Source organism: Desmodus rotundus, chromosome X, assembly GCF_022682495.2.
Source record: "Desmodus rotundus isolate HL8 chromosome X, HLdesRot8A.1, whole genome shotgun sequence".
Classification (NCBI taxonomy): domain Eukaryota; kingdom Metazoa; phylum Chordata; class Mammalia; order Chiroptera; family Phyllostomidae; genus Desmodus; species Desmodus rotundus.
Window position 1 is genome coordinate 67158630 of NC_071400.1, and position 27451 is coordinate 67186080.

General features: G+C 39.8%; 1 protein-coding gene and 1 pseudogene across 4 annotated transcripts in view; one reads left to right on the forward strand and one right to left on the reverse strand.

The window, feature by feature from the left end:
• Positions 1-7604: 7604 nt before the first annotated feature.
• Positions 7605-27451, reverse strand: part of ZNF157 (zinc finger protein 157) — a 32288-nt gene continuing 12441 nt past the window's right edge. For 2 of the 4 annotated variants that reach the window (XM_045187557.3, XM_045187556.3), the window contains exons 3-5: positions 12552-12691; positions 12167-12262; positions 7605-11265 (exon numbers count right to left, since the gene is read on the reverse strand). In XM_045187557.3, the coding sequence (XP_045043492.2) occupies positions 10040-11265; positions 12167-12262; positions 12552-12691 (1462 nt within the window). In that variant the 3' untranslated portion in view covers positions 7605-10039. Of the gene's footprint in view, positions 11266-12166; positions 12349-12551; positions 12692-27451 lie in introns of those variants that run through there. The other 2 variants (XM_071220317.1, XM_045187558.3) reach the window with 2 other exon arrangements.
• LOC139440551 (UBX domain-containing protein 4-like) lies at positions 23552-27451 on the forward strand (annotated as a pseudogene).

Below are 27451 nucleotides of genomic sequence, written 5' to 3' on the forward strand. Positions count from 1 at the left end.
GGTGATCTGAAACAATTCGAGAAACCAGAATATAGGTAGAAGGAAGATGTGTAAATATATTCAGGTCTGAGGTAATAATTGGGAGGATAAGGTAACTTATTCCAGGTATTGGGGAACAACTAGAAGCAACAGAACAGTCTGTGGTTCCAGACAAGAGGCCAGGGCTGGGGAAACATCCCAGAACACTACAAAAGAGCCAGAGGAACCAGGGAACACTCACTGCAGTGATGTGAATAGTCAGAGAGACTATTAAACAGCCAGAATACCAGAGAATAGTCCTTATAGTTAAAAGACAGCCAGATAAGCTCTAGAACAGCCAAATGGAAGAGGAAATCACCCCTAAATGTCATACAACAGCTAAAACTACCCAGGAGACAGCCAGAGAGATAAGGGAACAATCTCAGGCTGAGGGAACAGCTAGAGAAACAAGGAAATAGCTGAAGGGACAAGGGAACAGTATCTGGACTTGAGGAACAGAGGAATTATCAAACATCTGGAGAGACCATAGACAACCTTGTATTTAGAGGATAGTCAGAGAGAGGTTCTACAAAACAGCCAGAGCAACAGGAAATAAACCTTCTCAGGATCAAACCATAGCCCAAAGACCAAGGATCAGTCCCTGAAATGCAGAAAACAGAAAAATAAGAAAGCAATCTGGCCCTGGCTGGTGTGGCTTAGTGGATTGAGTGCTGGACTACAAACCGAAGGGTTGCCAGTTCAATTCCCAGTCAGGGCACATGCCTGGGTTGCAGGCTGGGTCCCCAGTTGGGGGCATGTGAGAGGCAACCACACATTGATATTTCTTTCCCCCCCTTTCTCCCTCTTTCCCCAATAAAAACAAAAGAAAGCATTCTGAAAGACTGAGGAACCACTAGAATCCAAGGAACAATTAGAGGGATTAAAAGAACAGCCAATAAACCAACATACAAAGATCAAGGAACAATGATTGGTCCTATTATAGGGTAACCACAACATTTGGGGAATAATTACAAAGATCAAAAACACTATACTGATGACTAGAGGGAATTCAACAGCTATGAGAGCTCATATAGTACCAGTAGACATAGCTATGGGGATTCATGAGGGTCAGGGACACTATACTGGTGGCTAATACAAGATCATCTGAAACCATGAAGGGTTCTAATGTAGGGTAGGCTCTAATGAGTCCCAATATAGTGCCTTATGCTGCCACTCTTGAGGTCAGTACATTGTACTAGTGGATAAGGAGAGACCAGCATCTGCAGGGATGGGGATAGTGAATGGGCTGATGCTGGGATGGAGACAAAATCACTAGTGTGGCTAATGGCTTATCAACGGAGTGATACAGGGCTAAAGTGGGGTCAGTGGATACTGATTTGATTTTTTATAAAGATCAAAGGCACTACTTGCAACCAAGATTAGCAGACACAGTGATGGTACTAATTAATATAAGGTCAGCAGCATATACCATGCTTGAGAAACGTGAGGCAAAAACTAAACTAGTGGCCAGTAGTCAGCAGTCAGTGTTGAGACTAATATAGAGTTGGCATACACAGTGACGGGCTCAAAGGTATGGCCAGCATGCACTATACTGGGGCATCATTGCATTTATTTATTTTTAAAAATATGTATTTATTTTTAGAGAGAGAGGAAGGAAGGGAGAAACAGAGGGAGAAAAACATTGATGTGAGAGAGAAACATCAATCAGTTGTCTCTCACATGCTACTTCAACTGTGGACTAAACCTGCAACCCAGGCATGTGCCCTAGCTGGGAACGAATCCACGACCTTCTGGCTTGAGGAACGATGCTCCAACCCACTGAGCCACACCAGTCAAAGGTGTATTTAGATACTATTAGTGGCTAATGGGGATCAATAGGCACAGTGATGAGAGTTAATGCAGGGTCAGCAACACTGTGATTAGGACTTATGAGAATCAAAGACACTGTAATCATGGCTAACAGGTGGTCAGTAAGGTGAGAGTAGTGTGGAATCAGCAGAGACTGTGCTAAAAGCTCATGTAGGTTAGTCTCTGCTGTTGTGGCTAAGTGGGGATCACCAGAATGATGGCAGCCAACGTAGCTTCAGTAAATACATGCTGGAGTCTCATGGGTGTCAAAGAAACTGTACTGTTGGCTAATGGAGGATCAACAGACACCATGATGGGAGCTAATATGGGGTCAGCAGGCTACTCAGGTTTGAATGGGTCAAAGACACAATACTAGTGGCTAAAAAGGGTGGGATTCAGCAGACATAATTCAACTATGGAAATGACCAAAAACATGGTGCTGGGCTCTCAAGGTCATACTCTGTGCTGCTGACTAATAAATCAGAAGACATTAATGTATGGTCAGCAGATACACTGATAGTATACTGATAGACTATAATGCAGGGTCAGAAGACACAGTGATGGTGGCTATTTTAAAGAAAACAGACACCACTGGGTCCTCAGGTTTAAAAAAAACTTGAAAATTAGTAAATGGGGAATCACAAGACAATGTGACAAGGTCATGTGAGTTCTGTAGACATTGTGCTAGGGCTCAGGAGGATCAAAGTCACTATATTGGTGTCAAATTGTGGAACAACAGATAAATATTGCTGCGATTGTGCTATACTGAGGGTTTATGGGGGTCAAGACACTGTACTGGTGGCTAGTGGAAAATCAGTAGACATAGGGATGAGAACTACTGTAAAATGAGCAGACGCCGTGATTAGAACACATAGGGTTAAATATCTTGTATGGCCCTGGCTGGTGTACCTCAGTGGATTGAGCACTGGCCTGCGAACCAAAGGGTTGCTGGTTCGATTCCCAGTCAGAGCACATGCCTGGGTTGCAGACCAGGTCCCCGGTGGGGGCGGGGTGAGAAGCAACCACACACTGATGTTTCTCTCCCTCTCTTTCTCCTTCCCTTCCCCTTTAAAAATAAATAAAATCTTTTAAAATAAATAAGTATCTTGTATGATAGTCAATGGAAGATCAATAGACAAAATGGTGAGGACAAACATGGGGTCCAGCAGACACTACATGAAATCTAAAGAAAGGTGATAAAACATCCCTATGAGCTAATGGGAGGTCAGCAGTCATCATGCTGAGTCTAAAGAGGGAAAAAGACACAATACTGAGTTAATGAAGGATTATCAGTCACCAAGCTGGAGGTGAAATGGGTGAAAAAACACTATGCTGTGAGCAAATGGGGATCAGCAAAACTTGTAATGGATACTAGACTTATTGGGGTAATTACTTCCTGAGTTATATAAAAGTCTAATCACTATGTTGTACAGCTAATATAATATGGTATGACAACTGTAAATGAAAAATTAAAAAATTAAAAACTAATGAAATATACACTTTAAAATAGATAAAGCTGTGAACCTCATGTGAATTTTATCTCAATAAAAATGCTTTTATTGAAAAAATTTTTAAGCAAAAACTATAATGGCAGCTAAAAGAGGTTGTGAGACATGATGCTATGAGCAGTGGTGGATGCGATCAGCAGACTTTGATGGAGCAAAAAGCAGTGATAAGATGTTGTGACCTAATGGTGAGTCAGCAGACAGTGTGCTCTGGGCTAAAAAGAGGTGATAAGAACTGCTGTAAGCTAATGGGGTGTTTATAGATACTGTGCTGCCGTGTCATGTGGATAAAACCTACTGTGTGGTAGCTAATGGAGCATGAGGAGAGACTGTGCTTAGATTACTGGGAGTCAAATACACGCAGTAGGGGGATGACCATGTAAGTGATGGTAGCTAAGAGGACCAAGGCAATCCATCATGGGCCTCAGTAAAGCTCATTTTCATGGAGTAAGACCATTTCTAAAGCTTTGAGAGGACTAAGTGTCTCATTGCCAATGTCTTTCATTTCAGCTAGTGGTCAAAATTCCTGGTTTTCTCCCAGGCAGCTCCGGGTGCGGGAAGAGGGAACTTATTATTGTTGTTTTTAAATTTTAAGTGAGATATAATTTACATACAATAAAATACACAGATCTTAAGTTTACTCATTTGATGACTACTGTGTACACCCATTAACAAACATTCCAATCAATATACAGAATAGTTCCATCATCCCAGAAAGTTCCCTCTTACCACTTATGAATTAATTCTCATTCCAGAGATAACCACTGATCTGCTTTCTATCTTTATAGATTATTTTATTTATGCTTGACATTTTCCATAATAATAATTTTAAGACATCAAATTTGGCAGTAAAAAATAAGGAAATCTTAGTCCTTGCAACAGTATGGATGGACCTGGAGAACATTGTACTAAGTGAAATAAGCCAGTCAGAGAAAGACAAATACCATATGATCTCATATGTGCAATCAAATGAACAAAATAAACTAACAACCAAAGCACAGACAGATTTATAGACAGAGAACACACTGACAGCTATCGGAGGGGAGGAGGATTGCAGGGCTGGATGAAAAAGGTAAAGGGATTAAGCTAAAAGAAAACAAAAGAAAAACAACTCATAGACACAGACAACAGTATGTTACCAGAGTGAAAGTGGGTAGAGGGAGGGAGTAGAGGGTATATGGGTTAAATGGTGATGGAAGGATACTTGACTTTGGGTGGTGAACACACAATACAATATACAGATGATGTGTTATAGAGCTGTACACCTGAAACCTATATAACTTTATTAAACAATGTCACCCCAATAAATTCAATTAAAAAGTTAAAAAAAGAACTGTTGGGAGAGGAGTGGACCTGGAGATTAAGTCATTAAGTTTAACTACCAATGATTTAATCAGCCACATCTACGTAATAAAACCTCCATAAACACCCAAAATGATGGGTTTTAGAGAACTTCAAAGTCAGTGAACATATAGAGATTTGGGAAGAGTGGTGCACTCAGAGGGCGTGAAAGCTCCACATCCTTTCCCCATACCTTGCCCAATGCATCTCTTCCGCCTGACTGTTAAATGAAATGTTTCTGAGCTCTGAAAAAAAAATCAAATTTAATGTTTTAAATGGGTAAGTTGGAGATTAGAAAAATTGATGAGATAGCATCTTCATAAATTAATATTAGTAAATGGAGGTGAGGCATTTTGTATACAAAATGCAGAAAGTGTAATATGTACATTCAAGTGTATGCTATATTGGGGGGCCATCTGATAATTAATTCAAATATCCTGGATCATCATAATCATTATAGGACATTCAGGGAAAAAGGCAAAAAAAGGCATTTAACTTAGCATCAATTTACTATGACGTAGTTACCAAATACTAAAGGTAAAAGATTTGCTTTTTCTTATCAAATAAGGCACAATAGAAAACATTCTCAGACAAAGTTGAGGTTTGCCGTTAACAGACCTCCACTACAGAAAACTCTAATGGGTATTTTTCAGAAAATGATCCTGGAAGGAATGCAGAAAGGAATAAAGAGCAATCAAGGTGGTGAATATGGGAGTAAAATAAAATGAATGTATAAAGCAAAAATGTTTTCTGTGGAGATTTGTATGTGTGTGTTTATACACATACATATATTACATATAAGTATATGTATAAACCCCATAATACATCATTATATTTTGAATTATAATATATACATTATGCTCATGTATATGAGCAAAGTTTCTATTAAAAGATTAGCTTTCAAAGAAATTTATTGGAGAAAACCATAAAATATTATTGAAGGTCAAAAAAGATGCATTAAAAATAAAAAAGACAAACCACATTCATGAATGGAAAGGCTTAAAGCCATTTTACACTTTTCAGATTGGCAACAATTTGAAAGACTGATAATAAGTCTTGGTGAATATGTGGGAAAACGTAAACTTTTTCTCCAACTGCTCATTAGATTGTAAATTAGTACAATTTGGAGGGAAATTCAATTATTATTTTTTATTGATTGATTTGAGAGGGAGGGGAAAAAACGTCGATTTGTTATTCCACTTATTTATGCATTCATTGGTTGATTCTTGTACATACCCTGACCAGGGATTGAACCTGCAACTTCGGCATATTGGGATGACACTCTAACCAACTGACCTACCCAGCCAGGGCTCAATTATTTAATAAAGTTGAAAAACTTTTATGTTAACCAGGACTACCGGCCAAGATGGAGGCATAGGTAGACACACTGTGCCTCCTCACACAACCAAAAGAAGGACAACAACAATTTAAAAACAAAAAAACAACCAAAACTGAGAGAAAATCGAACTGTATGGAAGTCCAACAACCAAGGAGATAAAGAAGAAACATGCATCCAGACCAGTAGCAGGGGCGGAGAGGGGCAGCAAGGCAGAGAGGACTCACCGCAAGGTGGCGGCTGGCAGACCCAACGAGGTGGCGGATTGTGGAGCAGGGTGGGCAAAGCTGCAGCTGGCGGGCGAGGCAGCAGCTAGTGGACCGGGCGACAGAGCACACAACCCAGAGTTCCAGCGTGGGGAAATAAAGCCTCAAACCACTGATTGAAAACACCTGTGGGGGTTGAGGTGGCAGCGGGAGAAACTCCCAGCCTCACAGGACGGTTCGTTGGAGAGACCCACAGGGGCCTAGAATGTACACAAACCAACCGACTCGGGAGTCAGCACCAGAAAGGCCCAATTTGATCGTGGGTAGCGGAGGGAGTGACTGAAATCCGGCAGAGAGTGGAGCAAGTACCATTAGTCCCTATCAGACCCCTCCCCCACATACAGTGCAGTGCAGTGAGGAGCGTTACCCCTCCCTGGTGAATACCTAAGGCTCCACCCCTCTATGTAAAAGGCGAACCAAGACAAAAAAAAAATGGCCCAAATGAAAAAACAAATCAAAGCTCCAGAAAAAATACAAATAAGTGATGAAGAGATAGCCAACCTATCAGATGCACAGTTCAAAACACTGGTAATCAGGAAGCTCACAGAATTGGCTGAATTTGGTCGCAAATTAGATGAAAAAATGAAGGCTATGCTAAGAGAAACAAAGGAAAATGTACAGGGAACCAATAGTGATGGGAAGGAAACTGGAACTCAGATCAATGGTGTGGACCAGACGGAAGAAAGAAACATCCAACCAGAAAAGAATGAAGAAACAAGAATTCAGAAAAATGAGGAGAGGTTTAGGAACCTCCAGGACATCTTGAAACGTTCCAACATCTGAATTATAGGGGTACCAGGAGGAGAAGACGAAGAGCAAAAAATTGAAAACTTATTTGAACAAATAATGAAGGAGAACTTCCCTAATCTGGCAAAGGAAATAGACTTCCAGGAAGTCCTGGAAGCTCAGAGAGTCCCAAAGAAGCTGGACCCAAGGAGGAACACACCAAGGCACATCATAATTACATTACCCAAGATTAAAGATAAGGAGAGAATCTTAGAAGCAGCAAGAGAAAAGGACACAGTTACCTACAAAGGACTTCCCATAAGACTGTCAGCTGATTTCTCAAAAGAGACCTCACAGGCAAGATGGGGCTGGAAAGAAGTATTCAAAGTCATGAAAGGCAAGGACCTACATCCAATATTCAAGATTGCTCTATCCAGCAAAGCTTTAATTTAGAATGGAAGGGCAGATAAAGTGCTTCCCAGATAAGGTCAAGTTCAAGGAGTTCATCATCACCAAGCCCTTATTATATGAAATGTTAAAGGGATTTATCTAAGAAAAAGAAGATAAAAAATAGGAACAGTAAAAATGACAGCAAACTCACAGTTATTAACAACCACACCTAAAACAAAAACAAAAGCAAACTAAGCAATCAATTAGAACAGGAACAGAACCACAGAAATGGAGATCACGTGGAGGGTTATCAACAGGGGAGTGGGAGGGGGAGAGATGGGGAAAGGTACAGAGAATAAGTAGCATAAATGGTAAGTAGAAAATAGACAGGGAGAGGGTAAGAATAGTATAGGAAATGTAGAAGCCAAAGAACTTATATGTATGACCTACAGACATGAACTATATAGGGGGGGGGGGATTGTGGGAGGGAGGGGGTGTGCGGGATGGAGTGGAGTGAAGGGGGGAAAATGGGACAACTGTAATAGCATAATCAATAAAATATATTAAAAATAAATAAATACCCCCCCAAAAAAGAAAAACTTTTATGTTAACCAGAACCCAGCTAGGAGACAGAAGCCTTATCAGTTATTTTAATAGAAAGAACTTACTGTGAAGAATTCCTAACTGGTTATGAAGTTATTAACCACATAAATAAAAAGACAAAAAGAGAACATTAAAGTTATCATGGAGGTAGCAACTTCACGAAGAAGTCAGGCTAAAGTAGTAAGGGAAGAAATGAATCTATTAAAAATTAGAAGGTTGGAGAAGGGGGTCTCATGTGGCTGGGACTCATACCTCTAGTGGCACCAGCCAGATGCTGCTAATGTCTCTAGAGGATTAGGGGACCATAAGGCTGTTATGTGAATGGTGGAAAACTGCAAACTGGATTAAACTGCTGCCACTCTGAGGAACTGCTTACCGCCCCAGTGAAGAAGTAATGCCAGACTGACACTCAGATAAACAGGGAGGCCCAACAGGGAGCAGCTGACAAGACAGACATGTGTTTTGTAGAGTCATGGCCCCACATCACAAAGCACAGCATAGAAGGAGAGGTTTGGAGTTGGTGTACAATAGCTTAATAACTGGCACACTCCCTACATCCTATGACCCATCAGTTCCAATTCTAGATTTAGACACTAAACACAGAAACAATACAAATGCCTTTCACTAGGGGAATGAAGACAAATGAATAAACCAGATCTATATTTATCACTATGGAAAGATCTTAGAAAGGAAACATTTTGTGGGAAAAAAAGCAAGCTGTGGAAGTTTAAACATAGTGTGATATCGTAATTAAAGTTTTTACTCATAGACACAGAAAGACAACAGCACGGTAGTTACTAGAGGGAAAGGGGGTGGGGGGAGTGAAGGGTAGAGGGGGTCAAAAATATGGTGATGGAAGATGATTTGACTTTGGGTAGTGGCCACACAATATAATATACAGATCATGTATCATAGAAATGTACACTTGAAATCTATATGATCTTATTAACCAATGTCACCCTGATAAATTTAATAAAATAAACCAATATACCTATAAATAAATAAACTTTAAAAACGCAATATACCATTATATATTGCAGAATTCATACTATGTTTTAAAAATTCAGGGTACATTAAAATTCTAAACATTGAAAAGAAAAATTTTAACTTTTGAGAAATACTATCACCTTGAAACTGACAATATTAAAACATAAAACTTGAGCAGAAGAAAAGAGTTAACAAAATTAAAGAACCAGTCATAGTCTGGGAGATCTTTGCAACACACATGACTAAAAAAGAATTTTTATAGTCTCATATATTAAAAAGCAACAGCAAATAACATTTAAAACAGGAGGTAAGCCTTGACTGGCGTGGCTCAGTTGGTTAGGCATCATCCCACAAAGCGAAAGGTCACTGGTTCGCTTCCCCATCAGGGCACATGCGTGGGTGCGGGCCAGGTCCCTGGCTGGGGTGCATGCAAGAGGCAACCAATCGATGTTTCTCTCTCACATCAATGTTTCTCTCCTTCTCTCTCTCCCTCCCTCCCCCTCTCTCTAAAAATAAATAAATAAATCCATTTAAAAAAATCCCAAGAGGTCAAAGATAAACTGTCCATTAGAAAACAATCAGCAGCCCTGGCTGGTATGGCTCAGTGGATTGAGTGCTAGCTTGTGAATCAAAAGGTCGCTGGTTCAATTCCCAGTCTAGGGTACATGCCTGGGTTGCAGGCCTGGTCCCCAGTAGGGGGCACGCAAGAGGCAACCACACATGGATGTTTCTCTCCTTCTCTTTCTCCCTCCCTTCCCCTCTGTCTATAAATAAAATCTTAAAAAAAAGAAAACAATGAGCAAAAAGATATGAATAGAGGATATGAACAGTCAATGCACAGAACAAAAACCCAAATAGCCAATCAACAGAGAGGAAGATGTTCAACTTCACCACTAATTAAGAAAATCCAAATGAAATAAAAACAACAAATGAGCTATCCCCCAAGGGGATCAGAACATATTCATGCCAGCGGAGGAGTCAAACTGTTACAGGCGCATTCTGTGTGCTCTGGTGATCAGATGGTCCAAATGGGCTTGATCAAATGGTGAGGGGAGTCTTCACAGAGAAACTTTCTCCACAGCATAAGGCAAGTGCCGACCTATGTGCATTTTCTGATGTTCTGTAAGGTGTGCTTTGCGGCAAAAGGCTTTCCCACATTCTTGACATTCAAAGGGTCTCTCTCCTGTGTGAATTCGCTGATGTTCAATGAGACGTATTTTCAAATAAAAGGCATTTCCGCATTCAATGCATTCATAAGGTTTCTCTCCTGTGTGAGTTTTCTGGTGTTGACAAAGGGATTTCTTCATACTAAAGATCTTTCCACATTCACCGCATTCATAAGGTTTCTCTCCTGAATGCATTCTCTGATGTTCAGTGAGGCGTGCTTTAACATAGAAGGCATTACCACATTTATTACATTCATAAGGTTTCTCTCCTGTGTGAATTCGCTGATGTATCCCAAGAGATGAGTGTACCCTGAATGATTTTCCACATTCATTACACTGATAGGGTTTTTCACCTGTGTGAGTTCTCTGATGATTATTGAGAGTCGTCTTCATTCTAAAGAATTTCCCACATTCCTCACATTTATAGGGTTTCTCGCCTGTGTGAGTTCTCTGGTGTTGATTTAGGGATTTCTTTGCACGGAAGTTTTTCCCACAATCACCACATTCATAGGGTTTCTCCCCAGTGTGAGTTCTCTGGTGTTGGGTAAGGGATATTTTAACGCGAAATTTTCTCCCACATTCCCTACACTCATAGGGCTTCTCCCCTGTGTGAGTCCTCTGATGAATTGTGAGGGTTGCCTTCTCTGAAAAGGTTTTCTTACATTCAGTACATTCATATGGTCTCTCTCCTGTGTGTGTTCTCTGATGCAGAATGAGTTGTGACTTCCTACCAAAAGATTTCCCACATTCATTACATTCAAAGGGCTTCTCTCCTGTGTGAGTTTTATGATGAGCAATGAGGTATGATCTTGCACTAAAGGTTTTTTCACAGTCATTGCATTTATAGGGTCTCTCCCCTGTGTGTACTCTCAGATGTTCAATAAGGTTTGATTTCCTACAGTAAGTTTTCCCACATTCATAACATTCAAAGGTTTTATCTCTTGTATGTGTTCTTTTATATCCAACAAAGCCCATCTTCTTGTAGAAGACTTTCCCATATCCATTATATTCAAGAGTTTGATCCAAAGTTTGAATCTTCTGATGCTGAAGAAGGTCATTATCATGCCTGAGGGCATTACCCACAAGAGAATTGTTGCCACACAGCAGCGAGAGAGATCCTTTTAAAACAAATTGGATCATATCACTCTTTCACTCAAAACCCAGCATGGCTTTCCTTGTCACAGTACAAAATTAAATTGCTTAACACAGCCTGTAAAACTCTACATAATTTGGCCTCCAGGTAATGTTCTGATATCATCTCTTAACACTCTCACCACCCACACTTAAGCTACACTGCCCTCTTTGCTATTGCTAGGATATACCACTCATATTAGGCTTAGCACTTACTGATCTCCGTGCCCAGAATATTCAAAATCTACATGGCTACATCTCTCTCACTTCACTGATATTGGTGCAATGGTGTTAACCTTACCAGAAAGTCTTCCCCGACCACATTTCTTAAAAGTTCATACCTTGTCATTGGCTATCCTTCTTATCTTGTATTGATTTTCCTTTCACTACCAAACATTATATATTTGTTTACTTCTGGTGTATTGCCCTCATGTAGAATTGCAAGCTCCAGGATAAGAGATATTAGTTGATTCGTGCTGGACCCCCATACCTGGAACATGACCAGCATAAGGCTGACACTCATGAATGTATGAATGAATGCCCACAACAGAAGGCATCCAAGGCAACAGAAAGAAGGAAGGCACTGCGAATACTAAAGAGAGACTAGCTAAGGATCAATGTCTAAGATGAGGCAGGCAGAGATTGATGAGTAGTAAATAACCACAAAAATCAAGATAAAAGAGGAAAGAGCACTTAAGTATGAGCATGATATTGGGATATGTGATTTAGACATCTGAAGCATACAGACCTTCTGTACTCCAGTCATTTCTAAGAACAAGGGCCTCTAAAGAAAGATTCCTGAAAAATACTGCCGAAAGGTAACCTTAGACCTGAATTCCTGGGCTCTTATCTCCCTATTATCTATATGTCCAGTTCTTGCTCACTCACCTGGGTGACCATGGCCTGAGGATTCCTCCTCTAATACCCATAGCTCTTCTCCTCGCTCCAACTTGAAGATCATCTCTGGTTTGGCCACGCAGAGGCCTGTTAATGGGAAATGGCACAGGACGTGGGCCAACTTGTCTGAGCTTTAGGGCCTCTGATGGAGAAGGAAGGTGCATCTTCATGAGCTGCACAAGGAAGGGGGCCCATTTAAACCTTTCAGCGGGGGAAGTGAGAACATACACTCTTCCTGGTGCCCCAAATTGATCGATCATCTGTGATCCTTGAATCTAAAGCTAAAGTATCATTAAACTCTACAAAGGCTGTACACATACAGCAACCAAAAACGGAAACACACGATACAAGGAGGTACATGGACAATAATCCTCACCCACAGATGCCAAGTTGCTGTAGTTCTCCAGCATCACATCCTTGTGCATGGTCCTCTGAGCAGGTTCCAGTTGGTACCATTCCTGTCGAGTAAAATCCACAGCCACGTCCTCAAAAGACACAGATCCCTGTAACAACAATCTGCAATGATCAGAATGGGACACATGGAAAAGATGTTTGGGAATTAATTCTGTCAATAGCACTATTGAGAATTGACTAGGAAAACTACACGGGGCACATTTCCCTGTCTTGCTTGATATTATACTTTTGGGGGGCAGAGGGACCCAGAACAGCCCTGCCTCTATGTTACTTTATCAATTCCTGAAGAAAAGAGTACATAATACTGAGTTAACACTATGTACTTTGACCTGTCCCAGTTGTTGGGGAAAGAAAAAGGAAAAAGAAGGAGTGCCTGCTCTCAAGGAGCTCATACCCCAGTAAGGATACTTGTATATGAACACACACCTGTGACGAGCTGTTACAAGAGCTATACTGGACGTGTATACAGGGTGCAATGGGCTTTCACAAGGGAAGGAACCAGACTGCACTTTGTGTTATGAGACTGAACTTCACTTGGGGAGGTAGCACTTTGAATCCTTAAACAAGAATTATCATTTCTCTCGTGAATATGGGGCAAGAGCATAAGAAAAGGCAGGAAGACACGAAACACGGATAGTGAGTTATAGAATTACGTAGCACAGTATGACAGGAAAACAGTGCTTCAAGCTGTGGTAAGATAAAAGGCTATATAGCAGCAATTTCAACTGGTGTGCCACAAGTATTTTTAAAACATGCAATACCTGACTACTTAGTTAGGGGCACTGACCTCTTTTCCCTTAGACTGTCAAATAAAAAATGAAAACAGCCAACACAGTAGCCATCCAGTGTGAATGAATCAAAATTATACATATTTTTCTCAGATTGGCAAGAAAATTTTTTTGGTGTGCTGCAAAATTTTAGTCATTAGTTCATGTTGCCATGAGATGAAAAAGGCTGAAAATTGCTGGGCTATAGAGATATTCAGGGGCCAGACAGTGGAGGGATTATCAACTTTTTTTCCTATAGATCATCAGTCTCCAAAATACTTGACTCCCTGTACCATCAGAATATGTTTTGACCTTCCCACAATATACTTATAAATTATACAGAATAGTATCAAGTAGGAGAAAGGGAGACAATATTATTCCCAGGATAACAGCATGAGCAGCTGAGTTGAGGCTGGTGCCATATATTGAGATTAGCAAAACAGGAAAGAACAAGGGTTGGCAAAAGGAGAAACTGAGATAGATCTTGGACTTGAGCTAGAGTGTTTGTGCTATATACTAATAGAGACATCCAGCTGGCAGGTGATTCTGGAGCTCAGAAGAGAATGCTAAGATAGACCAATAATTGCAAATACGGAAGAAGGCATGCTAGTACTGAAAAATGCTAAGAAAGTAGATTTCAGGTGCACTCAGCATACAAAAAAGGGTAACTATGTGAAGAGATATGTTAATTACCTTGACAGCCGTACTCATTTCACTATGTTAATATATGCATATCAAGTCATCATGTTGTATACTTTAAATATATACAGTTTGGGGTAGGGACTAAGGAAAGGTTTATTAAAGGTTTATTGATCAAGAAGGTACCAACTGAGAAGACAGGAGCCCTAGTGGTACCTCAAATCCATCTTCAGAAAGTACAGACTTCAATTTTTTCTAGTATTTTCTCTACTAAAAAAAAGAAATGAAAATACAGACTTCAGGCTTTACTTATGTCAAGGAAAGGAAAGATGGGAGGAGCTGTTTTTGTAGAGCTCAAGCCACAGGCAAAATTCCTCTAATGATGAACCTGTCTACGCGCAAGACTAAGCAGAAGCTATCAGCCTGAAGGCCATGGGAACAAAGCAGACTTGAATAAGATGGAATCAGAGAGAGACTGACTAAGCTTTCACTCTGCTACAATTCCCCCCCTCTTTTTGGTTCCTTCCTCAGTCTTGAGGGAAATAGGGCAATAAGTAAATATACACAATTTTTATAAATAAGTAAGTAGTAAGAAGAAATAAAAAAGGGTTAACTAAGTGTACTATAAAAAAGTACTAACTCAGAGGTAACCCCCAGCATAAAAATATAAACCTCCTTAATTACCAAAAAAAAAAAAAATTAGAGGAAACACTCAAGAGAGAAAGAAACACAATGAATATGATGAGGTCTGTCCGGGAAAAGTCCAGCCATTATTAATATAATGAGAATGGTCTGCATGACATCGATGTAACCTGGCAGCCAAGGACACTGGACTGGAATGTGCATGTGTGAACAATGACAACTTCACTGAACTAGTCAGTGGGGGCAGTAGATGCTATTGAGTGAGCATGTGTACTGTGTGGCCGTCACATTCAAAATGACTGAGCAAGTAGAGCAATGAATCTGCATCAGATTTTATGTCAAGCTTGAACATTGTTCTGCAAAAACTATTCGGATGATTCAGAAGGGCATAGCTATGGGCAACTGGTGATTGGCAGTTTCATCACGACAACACACTCACTCATGCAAAATGTATCATGCAGACTTTTTTGGCACAACATCAAATCATCTAGGTGACTCAGCCCCACTACAGCCCAGATTTGGAGCTCTGTGACTTCTGGCTTTTCCCAAAACTAAAATCACCTTTGAAAGGGAACAGATTTCAGACCATCAATGAGATTCAGGAAAATATGATGGGGCAACTGATAGCAATTGGGAGAACTGTGTGAGGTCCCAAGGTGCCTACTTTGAAGGGAACTGAGATGTCATTGTCCTATGTATCATGTTTCTTGTATCTTCTTCAATAAATGTCTCTATTTTTCATATTATGTGGCTGGATACCTTCTGGACAGACCTCTTATAACAAATACACATAGTAATTACAAAATATTTAAAATGAGAAAATTGAGAGCAAACATATTTGTATTATTTATATTACCAAACAGTAATACAAATAAATGTGTATGGGCTTACCTCACCTATTAAAAGAAAAAGGTTTTCACATTGCCTCATAAAGCAGAACCCAACACCATGCTATATATACAAGAAACAAGCTTATAACACATTTATTCAAAAAGGCTAAAATTAAAGAAATGGACAAAGATTTACCAAATTAAGACAATATAAAAGCAGGGATTAAAATCCTGATAACGGAGAAAGTAATATCCGAAGTAATTATATCAGACAAAGTAGGATACTTTGTAATGTTAAAAACCTTGTCCATAATGAAGATATAACAATAAAGACATTTGTGAATACCTATGCACAAAGTAACAGGGCAAAAGCCTATATTTACCAAAACCTACAGGAATGCAAGAAGAAATGGAAACATTCTCTTAAGGGAGACTTTTAACATACTAGATTAAGTGGACAAAAAAATAAGTAATGCTATAAAAGACCTAAATAACATAATCAATAATGTGGAACTTCTATTTTTTAAATATGTTTATTGATTTTAGAGAGAGAGGAAAAGGAGGGGAGAGAGAGACAGACAGACATCTATATGAGAGAAAAATATCAACTAGTTGCCTCCCATACATGTCTCAACCAGGTATCAAACCCACGACCCAGGTGTGTGCCCTGACTGATAATTGAACCTGCAACCTTGTGGTGTATGGGAGGATGCTCCAACCAGCTGAGCCATACTGGCCAGTGCAATAATGTAGAACTTTTAGATGTGTGTGTGTATGTATGAGGGGGGACCCCCAAAATGGAATTTATTTATTAAAAATTGTGTATTTATTCTTACATGTTTAAACTTCAGTCACCTTCAAAGTACTCTTCATTTGATGCAATACACCTATTGAAATGTTTTTCCCACTGTTCAAAATAGTTTTTGGACTCATCAATTTGATGCCTTTTAGTGCTTCTGCCATTTTTTGTTTCACCTCTTCCACATCAGCAAAATGTTTCCCTTTGAGGACTGTTTTTATCCAGGGAAACAAACAAACAAAAAAGTTGCTGGAGGCAAGATGAGATGAATAGGGAGGGTGGGGTATGGGGGGCATGTTGTTTTTGGTTAAAAACTGCGAACACTCAGTGCAGTGTGGGCAGGTGTCCTCACTAATCACCCATCATGAAATGGACAAACAGGTTGAAAGAGTTTTCGAAAAAAAAATCACTGAAGCCGAATGCAGCCTCTCATAATAATGCCAGCTAGTAAACTGATACAGACGAGTTCCTAGAACACTTATCTAGCAGGGGAAGCCTGTATTACAAGGGGCCTGCCCTCCAGAATGTAATTCTGTTTTTTTCTGGGGGGTCCCCCCATATATATATAAAACACTACATAAATATCTACTCACTGGGTTGTACACCTGAAACTAATACAGCGGTGGGCAAAAGTAGGTTTACAGTTATTTATGTGGAAAACAGTACAATAATTAATAAATAATAATACAAGAATAAACTGTTTCATTTACTCACAACTGTAAACCTGGTTTTGTCCACCCCTGTATAATATTGCATGTCAACTGTAATTGAAAAAATACAAATTATTTAAATGTTAGAATTGGATACTGAACTTGAAAAATCTCTAGGAATTAAATCAATGTATTTCATTCATTTTTTTATGTATGCATAATAGTGAACTTGATTAAAATCTATGTTTAAACATCAAAAAACTGCGGTACATTTACACAATGGGATGCTATGCAGCAGAAAAGAAAAAAGGAGCTCCTACCCTTCATGACAGCATGGATGGAACTGGGGAGCATTATGCTAAGTGAAATAAGCCAGGTGGTGAAAGACAAATACCATATGTATAAGATCTCACCTATAAGTGGAACCTAATCAACAAAACAAGCAAGCAACCAAAATACAACTGGAGACATGGAAATAAAGAACAAACTGACAGTAACCAGAGGGAAAGGGGGAGGAGGATAACAGGGCAAAGAAAGGGGAAGAGTCATCAAGGAACATGTATAAAGGACCCATGGACAAAGCCAAAGGGGGTTAGGATCGAGGGTGGGAGGTGGGGTGGGTGGGGTGGGGGAGAGTAGTGGGGGGGGAAGGGGACAAATGTAATTGAACAACAATAAAAACATAAAAATAAAATTAATAAAACCCTACACCCAGATCATACAGAATATACTGGGTACTTTTTCTCAAGTACCTATGGAACATTCACAAAAATTGAACATATACTACTGCACAAAAACAACAATCTCAGTAGGTTCCTTAAAATAAAAATATTACAAACAACACTGATCACAATCAATAAAGAAACTTAAGAAATAAAAATTGACAAACTGATCATAAATTTCATATGAAAATAAAAAAGGCCTAGAATACCCAAAGCAATTTCGAAAAAGAAGGGACAGGATATGCATTAGCTAATTTCAAGACTTATAAAGTTACAGTTCTCAAGACAGAGATTTTTGTAAAGATATATATATACACATACATGAGACAAAACAGAGTCTAGAAATGACCCACACATATATGGTCAATTGATGTCTGAGAAAAGTGTCAAGGATATTCAGTGGGGAAAGAATACTCTTTTCAGCAAATGGCTCTGGAACAATTGGACAGTCATATTGAAAAAAATTCATTGTTCTGGAAGTATATTTACTGAACTGTTAAGCATAAAATGATCTCCAAAAGATAAGATTATGAGGAATTTTCAAATGAAAATTTCTATTTTTCTCATCATTTAGTCAAGGTAATACCTATCAGGTCACTCCATTGTAAAATCTCCAATTTTCCCTATGTAATTAATGAGCGATCTGTGGGGACATACCTTAAGACTACATAAATAATTTGTTCCTCATTAAACTTTCAGCCAATAGCTCTGGCATCCACCTATGATTTTTTACTTGGCTCAATGGTTGCAAAATGGTTATTTTTGAAACTCTATCATTCTTTTCACATTAGTAATTGTCATTAGGCATTAAGGAAGAGCTTTCCCTTCTCTGTCATTCATTCATTTATTATGAGTATGGACTCATGGTTTATCTTGGTCTCTAGCCAGGGATCCAAGGTCATGTGTGGGTAAAATGGCCAGGGAGTAGAGAAGAAACTTTTCTGTGACTCTTTGACACAAAAGAACAATACATCAGTTGATGTATTGAGATACAACAGTTGATGGGATTAAGGTGAAAATTAGGATGAAAATGGGAATGTTTAAATGAATTTCATGTGAAGTAGTTACATCTCTTTCATCTAGATGTATTATTGATTTGGATACTATGTCTGACTGGGAAACACTTCTATCTAGTATTGCAAACAGAAGCAATGTAAGTTTACCTTTTGGCCCATATTAATTGCACATGATAAATGAGAATCTTTAGAACTGTCCAAGTCCATCCAGACAAGTTGTTATTTTGAGGCAGTATAGAATACATGATGGACAAAAAGAGATTACGACTTTAATTAATGACATATCAGAAGCTGGAGTGCTGGTCCAACAAATTCTCTTAGAATACACCTGTGTGGCCCATGAAAAAGATGGATGGCTCAGGGAGACTAACAAGACTTACATAAATTAGTATTGCATACAGCATCAGTAGCTCCTGATATGGTTCAACAGTGAAAATACAGGAAGCTTAGGGTATAATCCCAGCAGCGGAATTGCTGGGTCAAAGGGCAGTTCCATTTTTAGTTTTCTGAGGAAATTCCATATTGTTTTCCACAGTGGCCTCACCAGTCTGCATTCCCACCAAGCTAAAGGAGACTGGTTCTCAGTGACTGATCCTGCAAATGCTTTTTTCTCTATCACATTATTAGAAAACAGTCAATTGCCATTTGCTTTCACATGGGAAGGATCCCAATTTACATTTATTGTACTGCCAAAGTAGTATTTGAATTCAATAGTTGTCATAATTCAACTGTCATAATTTGGTTAGAAAAGATTTGAACTTGATGCGGTTCCAAAGTATAGTAACAGACTTCATTGATGACATCATGATAATATCAGAAACTGAAGCTCAAGCTAGACTGACTTAAATGCAATAGTGACACACACATTTATCAACAGAAGCTCACTGATAAATGCAATAAAGATCCAAGGGCCCAGGGAGTGAAGAAGTGAAATTCTTAGGAATAATACCCTGGGTAGGAGCTGCCAATGACACTCCACAGACAACCAAAAATAAACTGCTGTTGTTGCCTACCCCGGTACTGAGCAAGAAACAACACCTGATCAGTTACTTGAATTTCACAGGACACACATTCCACATCTGCGAATATCACTAGCTCCTCTCCATAAAATTATATGAAAGAGGCCATATTTGAATAAGGCCCTGAAAATAAAAGTAACCTATATCTGAACTACAATCAGCAACAGCTCACCCTGGCTGATGTGGCTCAGTTGGTTGGAGCTTTGTCCCATAGACCAAAAGGTTGCAGGTTCAATCCCAAGTTGGGGCATGTACAAGAAGGCAACCACTTTCTCTCTCATGTGCGCTCGCGCTCTCTCTCTCTCTCTCTCTCTCTCTCTCTCCCTCTCTCTGTTCCCCACCTTCTATCTTTCTCTCTAAAAGCAATGAAAAAATGTCCTCGGGTGAGGATTTAAAAAAAAACAAAACAGCAATAGTTCTCTTGATGCCTCTGGACACTCATGCATGATCCACACTTAGACATGATTCTCGAAGTGTGTGCAACTTGTACTAACGAAGATGGGAGCCCAGTAGGCTTGTGACCAAAATGACCACAGTGACAAGGATGGAGGTTATGCATGGATTTAACAACATGGACTTCTAGTCACCAAGGCTGACCTGGCTATAGCAGAGAGCCTAATTTGCCAACAGCAAAGAACAACACTGAATCCCTGATATGGCACCATGTCCCAGGGTAATCAGCCAGCTATCTGGTGGCAGGTTGATCCCACTGGATCACTTCCATCATGGAAGGGGCAGCACATTGTTCTTATTGCAATAGACAGTTACTCTGAATGTGGATTTGCCTTCCCTGCATACAATGCTTCTGCCAAAACTGTCATCTGTGGCCTTACAGAATGCCTTATCCGCCATCATGGTATTCCACACAGCACTGCTTCTGATCAAGAAACTCACAACATGGCAAATGAAGTGCAGCCATGGGTCCAATCTCATGGAATTCACTTGTCTTACCATGTTCCCCACCATCCCAAAGCAGCTGGCTTGATAGAATGGTGGAATGGCCTTGTGAAGACTCAAGTAGGCCTATGGAATAACATGGAGTTCCTGCAGGTGCTGAAGCACGAACTGCAGAAGTCAGTGGCTACAGTAGCTTCTGCGGCTATATGCAAATTTTCTTCAGGGCAAATCCTGTTGGTACATTAGTGGGGGAAGACAAAAATGAAAACAAATACTATGAAGACAACAAGCAGTTGTCTGGTTGTCATCAATGTGTTATATATACAGTACTTCTCCCCTCCCCTTATCTACGGAGTACATGTTCTGGGACTCCCTGGTGGATGCCTGAAACCACAGATAGTGATATAACCACAAGACAAAGAACACCTTGAACTGCTAGAAGCTAGAAGATGCAGGGAAGGATTCTTCTCTAGAGCCTTCAGAAGGATCATGGCTCTGCCAACACCTTGATTTCAGACTTCCGGCCTGCAGAACTACAAAAGAATAAATACTTGTTGTTTAAAGCTAAGTTTTTGGTCATTAGTTATGGCATACATAGAAACTAATACAAATTGTATTGGGACATGAGGTACTGTAATAAATACCTAAAAATGTGGAAGTGATTTTGGCTTGGGATAATGTACAGAATCTGGAAGAATTTTGAGGCGTGTGACAGAAAAAACCTAGATTGCCTTGAAGAGACTATTGGAAGAAATATGGACATTAAAGGCACTCCTGCAAAGGCCTCAGAAGGAAGTGAGAAAGACAGTAGAGGAAGCCTCTATCATCTTACAGAACATGTATATCATCATGAGCAGAATATTAATAGAAATATGACCATTAAAAGTGCTTCTACAGTGAGATTTCAGATGAAAATAAGGAACATGTTATTAGAAACTGGAGGAAAGACTACCCTTGTTATATAGTGGCAGAAAATATGACAGAATTATGTTCTATGGTTGTGTGGTAAATAGAACTTGTAAGGAATTAACTTGGATATTTAGCTGAGAGATTTTCAAGCAAAGTATTGAAGGTGTAGCCTGGTTTTGTCTTGCTGCTTATAGTGAAAGGTGAGACAAAAAAAAAAAAAACCCATTGAGGAAGAAACTATGAAGGAAAAAAACTAACACTTGATGATTTGGGATATTCTTGGCCTGCCCATACTGTAAAGAATGCTAAAATTAGAAAATTCAGTGTTGGGAACTAGTGTTATGAAGAAAAAGTCAAGAGTGTGGCTAGAGAATCTTTTCCTGAAGAGATTAGGTATGTGACTCCGGAACCTACTGAACCATCCAGGAATAGAAATAGGATTATCTAGTAAAGATCTCTTGTCTCATAGGGACATACACAAGGCAGCTACAAGGCTTTTGAGAATGTTGTATGTGCAGAAACACTGCATGCTTGAACTGAAAGGGACAGACAGAGCACAAAATGAGAGAAGGCTGCCAGGCTTGCAAAATTTTGCAGGTAGGAAACCTTCTGATGGGACTACTTAGCTGTAGATATATGCTACTTTGCAAAAAAGGAAGAATGACTTAAAGGGCAGAGCCTTGGGTGCAGAGTCAGAGGGTGGAGATGCAGGCCCAAAGGTGGAGGCCAATGGAATAGTAGGCAGTGCAGGGGTTGAAAGTGTTGCCACAGATCCAAAAGATGGAGCCACCACAGCCCCAGAGGGTAGAGAATTATGCCACAAGGAATTAGTTTCAGGCCTCATGTGTGGATGTAGCTGTGAACAAAACTAACTCCATCTTTGTGTCCCTGATTTCTTTTCTTTTTTAAAAAATTAATTTATTTTTATTCCCTGATTTCTTTTCTACTCACATTTTTCATGCTGTGAACTCTGACCAACCTCACTGTTCTCAACCAGCATACCAAAGCCTTACAGTTAATCATTATCTGTTTCTTAAACCTACACAATGTGGCTGTAAAGATTCTTGTCAGTAATGGCCAGAATGGCATGACAACTGAGATAAATACCAAATCAGTGTTAGTGTCCATTCTAAGTAGTCATCTATCACAAAACTACCAGGAGGTATGGTTCCTGGCACATACTGCATTCTTAGTCCCTTTGTCTTGTCAATCATTAATATCTAAGGTATACTATAAAAAATGTAGTGTAACAGCAGTCTGATAGCGAAGAATATCTGCTCAGAATGCTGTGTCACCTGTCCACTCCAATCCTATCCCTGTAAGGAACTTACCTTATAATAAATTCTTCTATGATCTGTGGAGTTGGCTGTATCATACTTTTGGTCTCAAAAAACCCTCTCATTACCGTGGCCACTACAATGGTGTTCCACCCTCAGACACCTTGAAACCTAATGGAGCCCTGGCTGATGTGGTTCTGTGGATTGAGCACTGGCCTGTAAACCAAAGGGTCAAGGTCCAATCCCTGGCCTGGGTTGCGGGCCAGGTCCCCAGTAGGGGCACACGAGAGGGAACCAGATATTGATGTTTCTCTCACTCTATTCCTCCCTCCCTTCCCTTTCTAAAAATAAATTTAAAAATCTTAAAAAAAAAGAAACCTAATGGAATTGCCATGCTGAATTGTATACTTGCTTTACTCTTTCCAATTTCTCCTTTTTGGAATGGGAAAGTCTATTTTATGCCTGATATACCATTGTATATTGAATAACCTGTTCTCTCGTTTCACAGATTCACAGATAGAAAGAAAGTTTGCCCCAGGATAGATCATACCCAAAGTCTCAACCCATCCATACCATGACTTAGATGATTTAAATAGTAAGATATGGGACTTTTTGATCTGATGATACTTAGATGAGATTCTGGACTTAGATTTGATGCTATAATGGGTTAAGATTTATGAATGTTGGGATGTTGGGGTTATTTTGTACATATGACCAATGTGAATTTGGGGATTAGAGGATGGACTGTAATGGGTTGAATGGTGGCCCCCCCAAAATATGTCCACACGCTAACACCCAGATTCTGTGAATGCTACCTTATTTGGGAAAATGATCTTTGCATATGTTGTTAAGGATCTTAAATTGAGATCATCCTGAATTACCTGGGTGGACCCTAATTCCAATGACAAATGTCCTTATAACAGAACAGCAGAGGAGAGGGGAGTGATGCTATGGTTCCCGGGAACCATTCAGGTCACCATCACATTGGCTAAGACGAGCAGCATGGTCTTCATGGTGTTTGTGACAGGTAATGAGGAGCAGTCTACACAGATGGCTGCAAGTTGGGAAGATGACAAAGTGACAGAAGCATCCTCAAACAGTTCTGTTGCTGCTAAAATCAATACCAAAATATATACTCACTAAAAGCTGAAACACCAGTTGCAAATGGGAACCAGTCAGAAAATTTAATCTGGCCCCTACTGGTGTGGCTCAGTGGGTTGGGCATCACTCTGCATACTGAAAGGGCTCTGGTTCAATTCCCGGTCAGGGCACATGTGTGAGTTGCAGGCCAGGTCCCCAGTTGTGGGTATGTGAGAGGCAGCCAATCAATGTTTCTCTCATACATCAGTGTTTCTCTCTTTCTCTTTCTCCCTCCCTTACCCTTTCTCTAAAAATAAATAAATAAATATTTTTTTTTAAAAAAAGAATGTTTACTCTGTTTTCATTCCTCATTTGAATCCTGTAACACTTCTAAAAACTCTCAGTCCAAATTTTGTGAAACACCACCCTCCTCTCTTAATACAAAATCATATATTTAAACAGGAGGACAAAGTTCAGGACATGTTACTCCCTCTGAGAATCCTACTAGATGTTTAAATAAGAGACCTATTCAGTTAAAAAGACTTATCTAAGAAAAAGAAGATCAAAACTATGAACAGTAAAATGACAACGAACTCACAACTATCAACAACTGAACCTAAAAAAACAAAAACAAAAACAAACTAAGAAAACAACTAGAACAGGAACAGGATAACAGAAATGAAGATCACATGGAGGATTATCAGTGGAGAGGGAGAGGGGGAGGATGGAGGAAAAGGCACAGGGAATAAGAAGCATAATTGGTAGGTACAAAATAGACAGGGGGAGGTTAAGAATAGTATAGGAAATGGAGAATCCAAAGAACTTATATGTATGACCCATGGACATGAACTAAGGGTGGGATGCTGGTGGGAGGGGGAGTGCAGGAAAGAGGGGAATAAAGGGGAGAAAGAAATGGGACAATTGTAATAGCATCATCAACAAAATATATTTTTTAAAAGAGAGATGTACCCAGAACCTCACTGTCAGAGTGAAAAAACTAACCAAAACATTTGAAGAAAGAAAAGTGAAAGAACAAAGGGAGATTAAGAAGGAAATTGAGACATCCAGTCAAGATGGAGATGTGCATAAACACAACTTGCCTCCTCGCTAGGCAAGCTGTAATTTTTGCTAGACTAAAAAACTATCGCCCAGAATCATCAGAAAATCAAGCTATATGAAGTCCAACAACCAAGGAAGTAAAGAAGTCACATCATCCGGATGAGTAGGAGGGGTGGAGATGCAGAGATGCTGAACAGGTGGTCCCACACCCATGTGTGGTGGATAAAAATCAGGAGGGATACCTCAAGAGCGGGGGATGCCAGCCTCACACCAACAACCCAGCCCAGGATTCCACTGCCAGGAAGATAAGTCTCCATAACTTCTAGCTGTAAAAGCCAGTGGGGTTTGGGGCAGAGGAAGAAACTGTGGAATTCTCAGGAGTCTCCTTTCAAAGGGCCCACAACGTACTTCGGACTTATGCAGACTCACTCCCTCTGGGTTCCAGCACTAGGGCAGCAGCTGGAAGGGCACCAGTGGCATACAGGGAGAAATCGAAGTGTCTGGCATGAGAGTGAGTGCTGGGGGACAGCTTCCTCCCAGAGAAAACTCCAGAGGCCAGGCAGCAGCCATTGTCTACTTTCTGAGCCCTCCCCCACACAGAGCCACAGAGCAGTGATACCATATCTGAGACTCCATCAACCTGGTTCACATGGGTCGCCCTGCCCTGGTGATTACCTGGCTCCACCCCATCCAACTTACTGGTACAGTCTTCTACAACAGGCCATGCAACTAAGACAAGGACTCAAAGCAGCCCTACCTAATACATAGAAACAAACACAGGTAGGCGCCAAAATTAGGAGACAAAGAAATATGGCCCAAATGAAAGAACAGAACAAAACTCCCGAAAAAGAACTAAACAAAATGGAGATAAGCAATCTATCAGGTGCAGAGTTCAAAACACTGGTTATTAGGATACCCAAGGAGCTCATTGGGTACTTCAAAAGCATAAAAGAAAAAAATACCCAGGTAGAAATGAAGGTTATACTAAGTGAAATTTAAAAAAACTTTAAAGGGAACCAACAGTGTAGCGGATGAGGCCAAGAATCAAATCAATGATGTGATACATAAGGAAGAAAAATGCATTCAATCAGAACATCAAGAAGAAAAAAGAATCCAAAAAAACAAGGATAGCTAAGGAGCCTCTGGGACAATTTCGAATGTACCAACACTGAAATCATAGGGGTGACAGAAGGAGAAGAGGAAGAGCAAGAAATTGAAAACTTATTTGAAAAAATAATTAAAGAGAACTTCCATATTTTGGTGCAGGAAACAGACTTCCAGGAAGTCCTGGAAGCTCAGAGAATCCCAAAGAAGTTGGACTCAAGAAAGCACACACCAAGGCACATCATCATTACATTGCCCAAAATTAAAGATAATGAGAGAATCCTAAAAGCATCAAGAGAAAAGGAGACAGTTACCTACAAAGGAGTTCCTATAAGACTAGCAGCTGATTTCTTAAAAGAAAACTTACAGGCAAGAAGGGACTGGAAAGAAGTATTTAAAGTCATGAAAGACAAGGACCTACATCTAAGATGACTCTATCCAGCAAAGCTATCATTTAGAATGGAAGAGCAGATAAAGTGCTTCCCAGATAAGGTCAAGTTAAAGGAGTTCATCATCACCAAGCCCTTATTATATGAAATGTTAAAGGGATTTATCCAAGTAAAAGAAGATCAAAAACTATGAACAGTAAAATGACAACAAACTCACAACTATCAACAACTGAACCTAAAAGGCAAAAACAAAAACTAAGCAAAGAAGTAGAACAGGAACAGAATCACAGAAATGGAAATCACATGGTGGGTTATTAGTGGGGAGGGAGAGAGGAAGAATGGGGAGAAAAGGTACAGGGAATAAGAAGCATAGTTGGTAGGTAGGAAATAGACAGGGGGAGGATAAGAACAGTATAGGAAATGGAGAAGCCAAAGAACATATATGCATGACCCATGGACATGAACTAATGGGGGATTGCTGGGGGACTGCTGCAGGAAATGAGGGGTATCAGGTGGGGGGGCAAAGGGGGAATAATTGGGACAACTGTAATAGCATAATCAATTAAATATACTTTAAAAAGAAGGAAATTGAGGAGGAAAATTGGAAAAGAAATGTTGGATATTAAAAGAAAGTGAGAAATGTTGACAAACAGAATGTAAGAAGAGGAAAGAAAGAGAAAAGGCAGAAGACAGGGCAGCTCAAGGACATATAAAACAGCAGATAGCACTGGACCATGCTGAGAGTGCTGCTTGTTTTACAAAGACAAAGCAAAAAGTAGAAAGTGCCAAAGTTGCCGCTTTATTGAAAACAGGCAGAAATAGAATTTAAGAGGGAATCTTATGCAAGAGAAGCCTTTCTGATGGTTTTTCCTTTACAAACTAGTTCCCTGTACATGCTGGGAAAAAAGCCTGGCAGTTTGCTGCACAGGCAGGAAGACCAACTACATCCATAGTACACTCTTGCAGTAGAAAAATATGGACACTGTTGGGAACAGCACTAAATACATGCCTTGTCTTCTGGATATTGATTAGCAATTTCTTTTTTCTGTTGAAAATTATTTAA